Source organism: Mesoplodon bidens (assembly GCF_964165515.1).
Source record: "Mesoplodon bidens genome assembly, chromosome: 2".
NCBI classification, from domain to species: Eukaryota; Metazoa; Chordata; class Mammalia; order Artiodactyla; family Ziphiidae; genus Mesoplodon; species Mesoplodon bidens.
Window position 1 is genome coordinate 1370055 of NC_138177.1, and position 16116 is coordinate 1386170.

General features: G+C 62.7%; 1 protein-coding gene across 1 annotated transcript in view; it reads right to left on the reverse strand.

The window, feature by feature from the left end:
- The window catches only part of LGR6 (leucine rich repeat containing G protein-coupled receptor 6), a 97309-nt gene extending 81850 nt beyond the window's left edge, over positions 1 to 15459 (reverse strand). Inside the window, exon 1 of the mRNA XM_081218745.1 lies at positions 15177 to 15459. Within this exon, the coding sequence (XP_081074871.1) occupies positions 15177 to 15376 (200 nt within the window). The 5' untranslated portion in view covers positions 15377 to 15459. The remainder of the gene's footprint in view (positions 1 to 15176) is intronic.
- Positions 15460 to 16116: the final 657 nt, after the last annotated feature.

Sequence of the window (16116 nt, forward strand, 5' to 3'; positions counted from 1 at the left end):
TTTGCTGGGACGGACCCGTTGTACAGACGCGGCTCAGGAAAGCAAGGCCCCTCCGAGGCCACCGTCCCGGGTCCGGCCCCCTCCGTTTGGGTGCCTTCTGTTGGCTCTGGCACATCCTTGGCCTCATTTAGTCTAATCCTTTTATCAGGCCGGGAGTGAAGCCTTCTTTATTCCCTTTTAAGTGAAGAAAGGGAGACTTGGAAATATCAAGTTACTGCCCGTCTAGTCACAGTAAGTGGCAGAGCCAACCCTGCGGGGTTGGTTCTGTTGAGCCCAGCTGGGTCCCAGCCCGCCCGAGGCTGAAAGGTGCGGCAGTGGGGTGGCAGCTCGGGAACAAAGGAGGGGATTAGGAGGGCCTCTTTGTCCCGCTCCCCCCTCCCACACCCTCCCCCCCCCCACAAGGACCGGTGGGACTTTCCGGAGCCCGCCCCCTCCTCCAAGTTCACCTGGTCGGGCGCACCCTGCTCTCTCTGCCCAGGGACGTCCCGCCCGCCTGCAGAGCCTCACCTGTCCCTCCCATCAGCCCCTGAGGCCCCGATGCCTGGTCCCGGGGCGTTTCCTGCCACGTTCCGCGCAGCTGGTCACCTGTCCACCACCTTTGTCCTCCCCTCTGGTGGGCACGCCGACAACCCGCCCTCTTCCCCAGCCCCACCTGTCTGGTTCATGGACTTGTAGGAAGACTAAACCATGGTCCCCACTAGCATCCCCACCCAGGGAGAAGTCCTGCCTGAGGTCCAGCCTTGCGGCCTCGTGCTGCGGTTGCACTGACCTTCTCCCCCGGGGAAAGTAGCCTGTGGGCTCCGGGGCCAGACTGCCGGGTCTGACCTTGGCCCGACCACTTCCCAGCTGCTTGATGTCAGCAAGTTGCTTTTCCTCTCTGTGCCTTAGTTTCTGCACCTACAGATGTTATTCAATAGCCCCTCTTCAGGGAATTGCTATGCAGGGGGTCAGCCCTGCCCACCGGGCATGCAGCATCCCGCCCTCACCAGCATTCACCCCAGGGCCTTCATCTGGAGAAGCAGCTCTGCAAGGTTCCATCAGAGAGGGGGTAGGGAGGGCATTCTGGGTCAGCCCTGCCCTTAGGAGACACCAGCGGCTGCTTCTCTCTGCAGCCTCCAAAGTGTGCCACCTTCTCATCCTCTCATCTTCTCATCTTTGATCTTCTGATCTCTGGCCAGGGTCCCCAGCCAAAGGCATTCCTGTCTCCTGGCCTCCTCCAAGGAGAGGCAAAGGGCTGGGTGCCTCCCGGTCCCCTGGGCTCCCTCCACCCTGTGCTGTGGGTATAGCCAGGACTCCCACAGAGGCCCTGGGACCAGGATATAGCCCGGTCCCTTTGGGGAATGTCTGAGGGGAGAAGGGTCACAGGGATGGGCCGCCACTGAGCGTGGTGTCCCGGGCCGGACACTGCTGGAAAGGTGCCTTCAGCTTAGTTCCTGCTCCCAGCACCCATGTGCAGAGCTGAGCCGAGCACAGGTGGTGTGTGTCCCCACGTGCACACAGGGAAGGAGGCGGCACACCCTGCCCTCAGGATGCCAGTCTGAGGACACCTTCAGACCACAGGCACAGCTGGACAGAGCTGAGGACGTTAGTGTCGGAGGAATCCCATGCCTGAGGACCAGGACACAGTCAGGGAGGGCTTCCTGGAGCAAGGCCAGGAGGGACAGGGTAGCCCTGAGAAAGTGGCTTGACTGAGAGTTTTGCAAAGGGTGGGCCTGGGCTGGGCTGCTTAGGGCCACAGCGAGAGATGCTGCAGTGGGCCGAAGAGTGGCCTTCAAAGAGATGTACCCAACTCCTGATCCCTGGGACCTGTGTGCCTGATCTGACTTGGAAAGGGTCTTTGCAGTGAAATTCAGTGAAAGATCTTAAAATGGAGGAGCTTCTGGGTGGGCCCTGAATCCAATGACAAGTGCCCCTAGAAGAGACACAGAGACACACGCAGAGCAGGCAGTGATGAGGCGACTGGTGCTGGTTGGAGTGATGCAGCCACGAGCCCGGGAGCCGGCAGCCCCGGAGCTAGAGGAGGCTGTGGTGGATGAGGCCCCTCTGACACCTGGATTCCACAAGAGAGTCATTCCTGCCGTGTTAAACCACCTGGTTTGCGGAGCCACTGGAAGTGATGCAGGGAGCACGGACCACAGGCCCCTCCCACACCTCCCCCGCCCCGCCCCGGGAAACACACTCGCACCCCTGAGCTGCCTCTAGGATCCACTGTGACCCCAAGATTCCACTCCTGGGTGTCCGTGCTCACCAGACACCCATCCAGAGCTGCTCGCGGCAGCTCCACCTGTAAGGCCCCAAACTGGAGGGCCTGTCCACATGGCCCGTGTCCTCCCGCAGTGAGGACCGGGCAGCAGTGGGAGTAGCATGGATGGATCTTCAAACGTGGCGAGGGGGAGGGGCAGACACAGCAGCGCTCCGTCCTGGTAAAGTCTAAACACAGGCAAAAGGAGGTGCCGGGGCTGCTGAAGCCAGGGCCAGGGTTGTCTGGGGGGTGTGGTGGCGGGGGGAGACCGGGAGAGGCGGTCGACGCTGTTTCTTGGCCTGGGTGCTGGTTGCGCAAGTGTACTCAGCTTGTGGAAATTTACCAGGACACACTTGCCACATGTACTCTCTTCTTAAATAAAAATGAGTTTAAAAAATAAGGGGCCGGAGTGGGGGGGCTCATTCTGAAAGTCCTCCGTGAACCTGGAGTCGGCTAAGGGCTCCCTCTGGATTTCCTGGTTCTACTTCCCAGCCTTTACCTTGTGGGACTGAAATTGGATGTGCGTTTCCGTGTGTCTTTTCACCTCACTCATCTGTGCATCCCCTGGCATACAGTAGGTGCTCAATAAACACCTGCTGAGATTTGCTGCATAGCCAAGGGCACGGTGTTCTCAGACTCGCCCCAGAGGTCCCTGGCCATCGGTCCCAGCGCCCTGGGTCATCCCAGGATCCAGTAGGACACACCCTCCCCACTGCTGCCCCCTCCCCTGTACCTGTCCCCACCCAGCACGTGCAGGGTGGTACCTTCTGACCCACCAGCCTGAAATCTCTCCCGACACAGACTCGGACCTTCAGAGCCAGGCACACAGTGCAGACTCAAGGACCAGCAGCCTCGGGTCCCTAGAGCGCTCTCTCCATCCAAGCCTGCATACCTTTCTTTGTCTTAGCTTGTTGGAAACTGGATGGAAACCTTCAAAAGAGGTTTTCTTTGTAAAGAAAGGGTAAAGAGAATGACTAGGAAAGGCAAAAGCTTCTCAGTGGCAGGTTTATGCAGCAGACGTCTCACTCTCACGAAACCCAGGCCGGCCAACTGGCAGCTTAAGTCCCGGCTCCGTCCTCACAGCAGCCGTCTGGGTGGACGCCACGCCTCGGGCCTGCCGTAGAGCCAGGCCAGCACGGAGCCCAGGTGCGAGGGCTGCCCTCCCACCCAGACTGTCTCTCAGGGGAGCACATCTGCTCTCGGCCACCACACCTCCCGCTGCTACCATTCACTTCTTCATTCACTGCTTCACTCATCCCAGCAATGTTTTTGAGCACCCCGTGCAAGGGTGATACCAGCCCTGCTTTCCTGGGGCTGCCAGCCTGGTTGGGAAACAGACGAGTGAACAGGAGTTAGACCCAGGGGGGCTGCGTCCTAGGGCAGAGACGGGAAATTTCCCGGAGAAAGAGAAGTCTCAGTCGGCCCCTCGCATCCTAAATCAAGCTCATGCTTCCCGGGCTGCAGGCTTCTTGCCTGAAGCCATTTCTTAACCACATCCTTGCAGTAAATCACAGTGATAGTCACGGGGCGCCACCTAAGTACAAATTAGGTAAAAGCAAAATCCCCGGCGGGGCGGGGCAGGGGTGCAGGGAGTGGCTGGCCAGCTGATGGTCTGACTTATTCCAAGGAGAAGCTGGAGGTTGGTGCTGGGCACACTTTAAAATGCAGATGTGGCCCCAGCAGGTCTGGGGTGGGGTGTGAGCCTTTGCACTCCAGATGCGTCCCCAGAGGAGGAATGCTGCTGGTCTGGTGGGGACCACGCGCGTTGAGTAAAAGGCTTTAGGATATCCAAGGCACTAGATGGGGTAAATCGCCTTTACTCAACCCCTCAGAACTACTTTTTCAATCACTTTTTTGCTAAGTATTGAGCAGACTGGCCCATGGAGACATCCAGCTGTGGCCTGGCCTGGACAAGGATGGCCGGCGGAGGGGCCAGCAGAGGCTGGGATCCTGCCCTGCTCCTCTCTCCAACCCCGCCACCTCCCACGCAGTGGGGCCTCCAGGCGTGGTGGTTGGCTGCAGGCAGGTGGGCTGCCTGCAATGCCACGAGATTCCCACGCGGGGCAGGCCCAGGCCTTCAGCCTCCTCAGCAGCAGGACCACCCAGCACCCCCGTCTCCAGGATCCCTGGGACCACCCAGCACCCCCGTCACCAGGATCCCTGGGACCACCCAGCACCCCGGTCTCCAGGATCGCTGGGACCACCTCCAAGGTCGCCTCTCCAGGCCAGCTGCACCCCCCACCCGGTGCCTCCAGGGCCAACAAAGCAGGGGGTAGCTGCCCCTCTCCCCTCTGAGGAGAACAAGAAGGAAGCTGGAGGTATCATAGCAGGAGGGTAGAGGGACAGCAAACTCCTGGGGTGTCAACTGTAAAGCCAGCAGGGGGGGGGCACTGATCTGTCACGGGGGGCGCAGCCAGGCAGGGGCAGGAGCTGCCACAGGACTCCAGGAGGACCCCCAGACTCAGCTTCCAAACCCACCCCTGGCATTCCGCTCTGCCCACTGCACCGCACAGGCTCCGGGGTGACCTCAGCAAGGGGCAGGCCAGGGTCCGGGGAGCCCAGTACTGCCCAGCCCCACTCCCCATGCTCAGCAGGGACCTGGGCCCACAGCACAGTGCCTTTGCACCCCCCCTTCCCTGCGCCAGTGTGGGTGGTGAGTCTGATGCTTCCTGGCAGGTGGGAGCAGGGCAGGCGCAGGGGGTCACCCTGGGCTTCTGCATTCAGAGCAGGGGAGATGGTGCAACGCGAGGGCTGGTGTGGCGTCGACGGGCGGCGGGGCGGGCTCGGGGTGGGGGTGGGGGTCCTCCTTCTGCTGGCTGCAGGTGGTTAATGCGGGGCCTTACTCTGGCTGGGCGCACAGCACCGGGATCTCAGGTCTCGCTGGGGGACGCTGCACCTCTCGGGGACCGGGGCCCCTCCCTCACCTTGGCTTCACTCGCACCCGTCCTCCCACTCCGTCCCCTCTGCTTCTACAGTCTTCTGGGACGCAGAACTACCAACCCAGCAGAAGACAGGCCCAGAGACCAGAGGACTTGTCAACAAGCTCTCAGCAAGCTGGGGGCAAAGACAGAATGGGAGGCCGGGGCGTCCTGACTCCAAGCCCACTGAGCAGAGAGGCGCCCAAAGCTGCAGCCGAAACCGGAGGAGGGCCCCGTCGACACCCCCGTTCCTCCCGACCGTGCAGCCCTGAGTGTACACGCCAGAGAACACCGCCGCCACAGTGGGGGGGACCCGGGAGGAGAGGGGCCGAGCTGGCAGGGGTCTGCAGGGTGGCGGCAGGGTGGGGGGGACTCGCACAGCCACTTACTGAGTCCTTGTCTCCCCCTCGTTTGTGGTGGAGAATTGTCAGTGTAATACCAGTGGCCGGCACAGCCGGGCGCTACTAAGTACACACTTAATAAACTGTGGCATAAATAAGACCACGGCAAGTGGCTGCCGTGTGTCAGACATCCTTCCAAGCGCTTCTGCATGTTAACTCGTTCACCGTCACCCGACCCCACCCCGTTCGCACGGAGGCCTTGCCCACTGGAGCCCGACAGCTGGCCGGTTCGCAGAAGCGGGGGGGTGCGGGGCTCCCCCAAGCACAGCAGCCCATGGTCCCCACCCGGCAGACGCCACTCACAGGCCAAGGAGCCCCCGCAGCGATGCCCACTCGGCTGCGTCTGGACAGGGGCTGCCTCCACGCATGGCGTCCCTCAGAAGGGGCGTCCGCCCCATCCTCCAGCCTGTCCTGCCCGAGGTCATGGCTCATCGTGACCCTGGGAACAGAAGCAGTGGATCCGGCGGTCAGGATGCAGGGCACAAGCACGGAGGACGGGACTCCATTTACCAACACCTGGGATGGGAGGCAGGTCGAGACCCTCATTCTACAAACAAGGGCAGGAGCTGCGCAAAACAAGAATGAGGCCCTTGTTCAAACACCAGTAAGACCTTTGCGGTGGCGACAGCAGAGCGCTAGCCCGGGACGGCTCCGAAGGCGGGAAGGAGCACATCCAGGGGCCAGCCTGGCGGAGGGGCGGCCCAGGCCCCAAGCTCAGCAGCGCTGGGTGGTCACTGTGCTGGGACACCAGGTCCTGAGTCTGCCCCGAGGTACCCGAGGGCCGGACGGCCTGTCCCCATGCGCTCCGGCTTTTGTCCTTGACAGTGGTCCTCCCAGCCTCCTCATCAGCATCCACCACAAAGGCACGGGATTCGCTTACGGCCCTTGCTGCCTGGGGGCCCACAGCCCCAGACACTCGATCCACCTCTCGGTCCACAACACCCACCCGGTTGCCCCAGACCTGAGCCGGGGGAGGGGAGGATGAGGGCAGTTCCTGTAAGTGCAGCTCATGCCCCGTCCAGGGCACCCCCTGCAGGTGGAGACCCAAGCCTGGTGGAGGCGTGTGTGTCTGTGTGTGTGTCTGTCTCTATGTGTCTGTGTGTGTGAGTCCGTGTCTATGTGAGTCTCTGTGTATGTGTCTCTATGTGTCTGTGTGTGAGTCTATGTATGTGTGTGTGTGTGTGCGTGTGTGTGAAGGGAGGTGTGACGTCCTGAGGACAAGCGCGCCAGGAGTGAAGTCCTGCCTGTCTGAAGGGGAAGGCCTGGCCCCTCCCTGAGACCCACCCCCCCCATATGAGAGACATCAACAGCCTAAATCAATGAGGCAGGTGGACAGATGGACAAACAAATGGGCGCCCCCTGAGCAGACATGGGCGGTGATGCAGCCTGGTAGTACTCAGGAAGGGAACACACCCCCAGTGTCAGCTCTCCGTCCCCCAAGCAGGGCCTGCTCGACACAAGCTTCCTTGGGGGAGGTGGGGGAGACGACCGCCGGCCTTGCAGTGACTCCCCCAGGGCCTGCACGGGGGCGGCGGTCAGGCATGGGCTTTGCCCCTCCGTCCCCGCCCCCCGCCGCTCCTGCTCTGGACCTGCCTGCCGCAGCGTCACCCCCCCACAGGCTGCGTGACGTGTGCCCCGGTCTCACCTCCCCCGAGTCCCCCTGCCTCATCTGAGCGGGGAGCAGTCCAGCCCCACGAGGCTGGATGCAGAGAAAGCCTTCAGGTCAGAGTCCGGGCAGACGGGGATGTTCAGTCCCCATCCGTGAACGAGTAAGTGAAGGTCTGCTTCCACCACAGCCGGGGGTGGGGGCGGGCAAGGGCTTTACCTCTGACCAGTGGCCAATGGGCCGGGGCTGGGGGCTGCAGCACAAGTGAGAGACGTCTGCAGAATGCGCACAGGCGCTCACGGCACCTGGGCCTTAGCCACCGGGACGTACTGCCCTGCATGCGAGGAGCCTGAAGCAGATCTGGACTCAGACAGGTCACCTGGGGAGGCGTCTGTCCCTCCTACAGGAAGTGTAAGAGGCCCTTGGTGGTGGCTGTCTTTGATGCTTCCAGGAGGGACAGGGGGTGATTCAAACTTGCAAATTGCTCAGGGCACTGGAATAAACCTTGACGTTCCTGGTGCCTATAGGCCCCTAAGAAAGCAATGCACTGGGCTGGGGTGTAGACGGGGACGCTGGACCCCCTTTGCACCTCCGCTCCCCGTCCCCCCAGGAGGCCATGTGCCCCGGCTCTGAGCCTGAGACCAAGTCCAAATCCCTGACACCCTGCCCGTTGCGCCGTCTGGACACCCCCAGGGCCGCCCACCTCCTCCAGCACCCCAAAGGCCAAGGGGGAGGGGAGAGGCCAGGGGCTTGTTCCAAATCTGACTCTCTGGTCTTGCTCCCAGCAAAGCCCCGGCCGCAGAGTTGCGGGAGGACCAGGGTGCTGCAGGTCTGCCTCAGCTTCTCACCCCAGTGCCCCCGGGAGGCCGGTGGGCGACGGCACTGAGCTGGGCAACTCCCCCCATCCATGGGACCGAAGGAGATGGAGGCCAAGTAGAGGGGCAGCACCGGGGCCAAGACCCGACCCTTCCCGCTGGCCAGGGGTACAGCAAGCTTTCCCACCACAGCAGGGCCTCCGGGTGTGCGTGTGCCAGGGGCCCCCAGCCTGGCCGGATGCTGCCTGGAGAGGCTGGACGATTTACCCCAGCTGCCGAACGCCTTGAATCGCTGTCGGGTTTTTTTCTTTTTTTAATGTGCCCTGAGGAGAAAAAGGCAGAAAGCCCTGCTCTGGAAGGTCCTGCCTCGGGAGGGACGGACGAGGCCGTGGACAGCAGGCCAGCTACCCTTCCCCCTCCCAGGCTCGTCCCCTCCTCCCCCCCGAGGGCCTGCCCTGCCCGCGACCAACCCGTGTGAATCTCCCGTCCACCAGGGCTCAGGCTAGGCCTCTCCCCTCCACCCCCAGGGCCTTCCCCGACCAGCCCGTCCTCTCACTCTTCCGAGGCCCCGACCCCGCAGCTGGTCCCCCGATGCACCCCCGAGTCCACCAGCTCCGGAGGCCACAGCGGGCAGGAGGGATAGGGGCCACCACTGACTCTTCCCGAGAAAGGAAAGCAACAGGCTCTAAGGGGCTGCTCCAGAATCCCTGGTCTGCCCCACGAGGCAGCATGTGGTTAGGAGGCGGTGGCGGCTGAAATCCCAGCGTCAGCAAGCGCCGCTGGCGGCCTTCACGCGCTCCTGAGCAAGGGGCTCGGTCTCCTCACCTGTAACGTGGGGATGGAGCTGGGGCCTCCCTCAGGGGTTTACACGCTTAAATGGAGGCAGTGAATGCCGACTGTTACCCTGACAGGTTAAGGCAGCGCCACCAGCGTGATGGCAGCTGCCCAGGTACATCTGCAGGGCTCCAAGAATGGGCCTTCCCAAGACTTACTGTTTTCCCAAAGAAACTTCTGGACTTCCTGGGAAAGTGCAACCAGGAAGGCATTTCCACCACCTGCTGGAGCAGAGAGGGGAGACAGAAAGCCCGGCACGAGCTGCTTCCCCGGCCCAGCCCCAGGCTCTACATCTCACAGGTACTCAGAGGGGACCCTGATCCCCAGGCCGTGGAGAGCTCAGGGTACAAGCCTCCCTTGCTGGCTCTGAGGAGGAAGCAGGTAGCGGCAGGAAATGGGACCCAAAGGAGACCTCGGCTCCTGAGGCTCTGGTCGCGGGGCAGCCAGGGGCAGCCCCCACCTGCCACCGCCAGCCCACCCGGGGTCCACGCTGGCAGGGCTCTGGGGGGCGCGGTGCCAACCCCGAGCTCTCCTCCCCACCGTGTCCTTCTGCTGCTTCCAAAATAACTCTCTGCTCTCTGCCCAGGTTTGGCCTCTTGGGTGATTTTCTTCTCCTGAGACCTGTTCTCCCATGTCTGAGGCGGGAAGAGAGGCCTGAGTTACTAGAAATTGGGGACCACCCCCTTTTACCAAGGGGCTAGTCAGCACAGAGGGGCCCCTACAGTTCTGAGAGCCCCCAAGTCAGCAAATCCGTCTCCGTTTGGCTCAAGGAACTTGTCTTTTCCAACGTGGGGGCCGAGGGTTGGAAATTTCTCCCACACTCCGGTCCCTTGTACCTTCCCAAGGGGCCCAGAGCCCTGCTCCTAAGGTCACACAGCCATTAGGGTCCTTACAGCCCCTCAGGGCGTGTCCCAGGGCAGAAGGGAGCCAGATGCCTCAGCCGTCCACACCCAGCTTTCCTTGTGCTGCACCGGAGAACCCGCTCTTTCCACGGAACTCGGTTTCTGGAGAGAAGCTGGACTCTCCAGACAGGAGTCACCTGGAAGTCCAGACTTCTCCTCTCAGAAGAGTCCTCACAAGTGCCAGGCTGGCCCATCTCCTCCAGGGAACCCTGTGAGAATGGTCACTTCCTCCATCACCCCGCCCCCGTCTCCCCCCCCCGCCGCCCCCGTCCCCATCAGGAGCCCAAGAGCAGAATGGGCTCCAGGGAAGGTCATTTCCCTGAAGGTCAGTGGGAGGGGGCTTGATTAATAAGAAGGATGGAGGGAGGGAGGGAGGGAGGAAGGGAAGAAAGAATGAAGGGGGCTCCCCTGGTGGCGCAGTGGTTAAGAATCTGTCTGCCAATGCAGGGGACACAGGTTCAAGCCCTGGTTTGGGAAGATCCCACATGCCGTGGAGCAACTAAGCCCCTTGCACCACAACTACTGAGCCTGCGCTCTAGAGCCTGTGTGCCACAACTACTGAGCCCGTGTGCCATAACTACTGAAGCCAGCACTCCTAGAGCCTGTGCTCCGCAACAGGGGAAGCGACCGCGGTGAGAGGCCCACGCACCGCCACCACAACGAAGAGTAGCCCCCACTCGTCGCAGCTAGAGAAAGCCCACGTGCACAACAAAGACCCAATGCAGCCAAAAATAAATAAATAATAAAATAAAGTAAGTAAATTTTTAAAAAGGAAGGGAGGGAGGGAGGGAGGGGAGGGGGAGGGAGGGAGGGGAGGGGAGGGAGGGGAGGGGAGGGGAAGGAAGGAGGGGAGGGGAGGGGAAGGAAGGAGGGGAGGGGAGGGGAAGGAAGGAGGGGAGGGAGAGGGAGGGGAGGGGGAGGGGAAAGGGGAAAGGAGGAGGGAGGGAGGGAGGGAAGGGGAGGGGAGGGGATGGAGGGGGAAGGGGGAGGGGGGAAGGTGGGAAGGGGAGGGAGGGGGGAGGGAGGGGGAGGAAAGGCAGCCCAATGGGGCTCCAGAACTTAGACTCTGTCTCCCTAAGTCTGCGCCCATCACAGGCAGTTCTGTTACCCTTCCTGGGCCTCAGTAGGTCCTTTGCAGTCGAGGGTTGAGAAAACCCGCACCCATGGTCAACGTTTTAAAGCAGACACAAGGCTCTGCCCCCCCTTTGTCCCGTGGCTCCTCCTACCACCCTTCCCAGTGAATGCTGTCTGGCGTTTCCATTCTCAACATGAAGAAAGAGAAACTTTGGAGAGAATGAGTGGCGGCCAGAGGACGCGCAGCCCATCAACCGAAGTGCACCGCGCCCGCCCTGCCTGCTGCCTGGTGGGCACAGTCTGCGCGGAAGCTGTAGGGTCGAGCCCTTGGAAGGGGAGAGGCGGGGCTGGCAGGACGGGCCAGGCGACTTTGCTCTGAGCCGGGCTTTCTTCTCCTCTGCCCGCCGCCCACCCGCTGAGCCCGCACAGCTGCTGCCAGAGCCCAGAGGTTTCCTTTTTCTTTTGCCCGGGGCTGCTTCCTGCCTTTCTTTTGAACTGGGGTGTTGGCTCCCCAAGACGCTCGCCCTCCTCCAGCGACCCCCCCACCGGGCCTGCCCCGTACGTAATGGGCCAGCTCCCCCCCACCCCGGCTCTGCTTCAGAGGAAGGCTGGCACCCAGTCCCTAGGGGACCCTCCTCCTGGAGCGGCTCCCACTGTCCCCGGGGGAGGTCCTGCACCAGGACGGGAGGCTCAGAGCCGATCTCTCCTGCGTCTCCGGCCCTGTTTCTCAACAAAACCTGTGCGCATTGTGGTCTGGAAATGTTCTGGCACGGGCTGAGGGTTAGAACTCAAACCCCGAGTTTGTGGGGTGGGGAGAAGCTCAGGCTCTTAGAATCTTTTAGAAAAGGACACTGAGGCCTGGCCCGGAAAGGGCGGCCTCCAAGGTCCAGAATGAGAAGAGGCCCATGGATCTCCCAGACGCAGCCGGCAAGGCCGCTGTCCTCCCTGGAGCCACATGTTTCTCTGCTTCTTCCGACGACAGGCCCTGCAGGGACCAGCCGCTGCACTGGGGGGCGGGCTGGGGTATCCCACCCGTTGTTGCCTCAGCCCCCTCGAAGCTCTGTGTCCGCACCAGCCAGGAGAAAACTAAAGCCTCTCCAGGCCCCGGAAGGCTCCTCCCGGCTCCCTGCAGCCACTCTCTCCTCTCTCCTCTCTCATCCCGTCCCGCACTTCCCTCAGTGCTAGCCCCACACCTCCTCCTCCAGGAAAACCTCCTTGACTAACACTTCTTGGCCCCAGTCACCCTAATAACAACACCGCTAACACTGGGCTCTTCTTCCCAAGGGCCCGACACTGTGCCAAACCCTCTACGAACGCTGCCTCAGTGAATGCAGACAACAGCCCTGTGCGGCAGGCGTGAGCTCCATTTACAGATGAGGAAACTGGCCCAGGTCACCAGCTCGTGATGACTGCAGTCCTGCTCTGCTGTGACCAGCACCTGTGCTGGGACCACCACTCTCCCCGGCACCCTGCCTCCGTCTCATCACCCCCAGGCAGAGATGAGCAGGATGCAAACTACCCAGAATCTACACACACACCACATCTGACCTTTCATCAAGGTCAGCGGTCGTCACAGCAGCCTTCCAGGGAGTAAGGTCCCAAGGAGGCAGTGAGCTGCCTGACGGGGGTCGCAGAGTGGGGGCCCCCCTTCACCCCGGCGGCAGAAGGTGATGGAAATGGGTGCTGAGGGGTCAGTGCAAGCGAACGAGCCTCAGGCCTTCTACGAGCAGCTCGGCCCCCCACTCACTTCCTGTCTCTGCTCAACTTTGGGGGCAAAGGAGGGACTCAGAATACTACCCAGATTCTCCAAGTCAGGGACAGCCCTGGGTATTGCCAATAACACATGTATATCTCTGTCCCCTCGCTGTGTGGACGTGGGACGGGATAGAGCAAGAGCCGCCCCACCTTCCGGGTGCCCCAGAGCCGGGGGTCCTTGTCTCCCAGGTGAGTTCCAGGGAGGACATCCAAACCCCCACGAGCCTCACTGAGACCACGGGTTGGAGAGAGGCCAAGGGCCTGTCGGTGTTTGGCGTCGGTCCCTTCAACCCAGTCAGCCGGGCATCCGACCCTGAGGGAGTGTCGTCTTTGCAGGTAAGGGTAGAGCAGAGACACAGTGGGACCGAGAGGGCGGGGCAGCGGTGGACATTCTTTGCACTGGCTGGGTGTCTCCTGGAGCCCGGAGTTCCTTGGTGCCCCCTACGGCTCTGTCTCTGGCACCTTCTGAAGGTCTTCAAGGGCACCCTCTGACCGGCCGCCCCCCGTACATCCACGTGTTCTCACCTGACCTTTCACCTTCTCCTCCATGTCAGGAAGACGCGTGTCCACTCCCTCCCACCCCATCCCCAGTGTTCACAGCTGGCTGGACCCCGAGCCCCACCCGGAGCAGCCAAGCACTGACTGAGGCCAGCACCCCGCGGTCGCCTCCCCTCGTCCCGCCACAGTCTGTCCCCTTGGGTTCTGCGCTCACCCCGGGCGCCGTTTTCCTCCCATGTGAGGGTCCAGGCACTGCTCGTTATGTGTGAGGCACTGAGCCGGGGAGTTTACATGACACGTCGCCTCACTCAGTCTGCCCACCACCCACTTGTCCCCACGTACAGACGAAGACCCCGAGGCTCAGAGGACTTGGGTGACTCCGTCGGGGGCAGAGCTAGGAAGGGGCCAGGGCTTGGGTGGCCCAGACGAGAGGCCCTGCGGGCCCCAGCATCCGATGAAAGTGTGGGCCATCCTCGGCCAGAGCTGGGCCACTTGGGGCTGGACTGGCATATCCTCACTTTGCTGAGGAGGGAAGGGGGCGGCCCTCACGCCCACCCTTCCTCGGCGCGTTTGTGCCTGGGCCGCTCTCCAGAGAGGCAGAGAAAGGAGGCCCACCGCCCTGCAGAGACACTCCACTCACCACCCAGACAAGACCGTGCGTGGCCAAGGGGGACCCTGCGTCTTCCCCTCCCTGCAACATTCCAGGGCCTGCTGCTAAGGTCCCCAGGCCGCGTGGGACCCTCCCTCCTGCCCTGGGATGTACAGGCTGAGTCCTGGGAGAGAGGGGCTTTCTCAGGCCCCAGGGAGACTCAGGGTCGGCTCAGAAAACCCCAAATGCAGACCTGACAGCGCCAGGGGACCTGTGACGAGACGGTGGGGACAGCCCTCCAGCAGGGTGGATTCTGACGGAGACACTGTCCTCTTTTCCCCAAGTCTTCCTGAGAAAGGATGGGTCTGGGGAAGGAGGTGGGACCAGTGAGCCCCTCAGCCTGAAAGAGGGAACTTTCTCTTGCTTCCCCAGAGAAAGGCTCCAAAGAAGTCATTTCCAAATTCTTTTTAGCCACAGAGCCCTGTCTTCAAATGAGACAATGTCCTACCCATGTCACCCACACACATGTAAAACAGCTAAAGGGGAGCTGCCCTGGTCCCATAGAGTTCAACAAATACTTGCCTGACTCTAAAAACTAGCTCCCACTTCCTCAGAGCCCCCAGGCCCTGGAGCCCAAAGCCGCAAAGCTCCGGGACCCCACCTCCAGGACAGATGGCCCAGACTCTCCTCCTCCGAGAAGAGGTCATGGAGGCCCAGGCGGGGCTGAGCCAGGAAGGTTTCCTCTCCCCAGAGCAGGGGGGAGGCAGGTGGTCTGGAGTGTGCGCTCACTCCCTCCTCCTGCCCAGGTGGCCAGGCCAGAGCCCCCAGCCCTCAAGCCCTGAGGGGCCGCTGCCCCCAGTAGGGTCCCCTTCACACATCATCTCACCCCAACTCAGACTCTAAAAACAGCTCTCTGGTTTTCAGCTTGGCACTGCCCACAAATTAGTGTCTCCAACACGGCCTCTTGGGACGTGACTTCAGGGAGGGCCCTGGGGAGCCAGAGGCCTCAGTGGAGGGAGATGGAGCCAGCAGGGTCCGTCTTGGAGGAGATGAGAGTGGCTTAGTGCCCTCTCCTGGCTTCTGGGACCCCAGCAAGGCCACCCAGCTCGAGTGACTGCTCCGCTCTCCTTGCCCCGGCCAGGGACGGACAACCTTTCCCCCCACGGGGCCCCTCCCCTCTCCTCCACTGAGTCCCGGCCACCGTCCTGGGTGCTGCTCTGCAGGAGACGAAACCAGCAAGAGGAGAAGGGGCAGCAGTGTGGGCCCCTCTGCTCAGGGCCCGGAGACCCACCTCTCACCTAGCCTGGGCTCCCACCATGAAGCCCCGAGACAGGGGCCAACTGGGAACCGGTCAGGGAAGCCCGGCCTCACCACTCGCCTGGCCTTCAGCCTGGGACCGTTCTCCCTGCCACGGCCCCGTAGTCCAGGACGGGGCAGAAGATGCCTGGGCCTCGGAGCTCCAGCTGCACAGGTGCCCCAGACTGAGGCCGGCCCGGCCAGCGCGCAGCCAGGCGGCCTTAGGGAGAAGCGCGTGGTACTCACAGGTAAGCCGTCAGGGGGTCCAGGTCCCCCGGCACCGCGGAGAGCCCGCGCTCAGAGCAGTCGGCCGACAGCATGATGCCGTCCTCGTGGCAGCGGCAGGGGGCCGGGCAGGCGGGCTGCGGTCCAGGCTGGGGGGCGCACGGGGAGGCGCAGAGTGCGGCGCAGAGCCAGAGAGCGCGGAGCCCGGGTGCGCTGGGCATCGCGGCGGCCGGGAGGGCGGCGGGCACCGGTGGCGCACAGTCAGAGCGGAGCAGGCATCGCTGCGTGGTCTTCACTCCTGGGTTTCACGGGTTGGGCTTGGCAAGGGAGGGCGGAGCCAAGGGAACTTTCTCGCCTCTCGCTCCCCTTCCCTCCTTCCCTCCGAGCTGGCAGGAATTTCATCCAGGAAAGAAAAAAGCAAACAACCCGAAGAGCGGAGAGCGGGACCTGCAGGCGTTTTGGCTGCGGGCTCAGGACCCTGTGCCGGAGGGGACAGCCTCGGGGCCACAGGGGATCGGAGGAGGGCCCCGGAAGCACCTTGTTTGTTCGAGGTCACCCACTTGGGGGGGAGCAGCCCCAGAAGTGCAACTCGGGGTCACCCTCCGCACCCTGGCTCCTGGGGAGGGGAGCGAGGGGTTGTCTCACCAGGTGAGCCATGAAGGGCCGGAGCCGCGGGGCGGGTGGAGGTCGGGCGGCTACAAGGAGGAGACTTCCAGCTGAGCCCCAGGCCCGCCACTAGAGAAGGTGTGACGTCCACTCACAAAGCGTCTTGCACGCGGCCCCAGTCAGGTGTGAGCCCGGGAGCCCCGGACCCTGCTCCCGGGATGGAGCCAGGCGCCCGGCTGGGGGACGCGCCCACCTGGCGGTCCCGGCCGGCCTGAGTCGGCAGTCTGGCGCCACCTGGAGGCCAGTCCGGCAGCTGCAGCTCCGCCAGCCTGAGGCTGGAAGGGCCAGGAGGGAG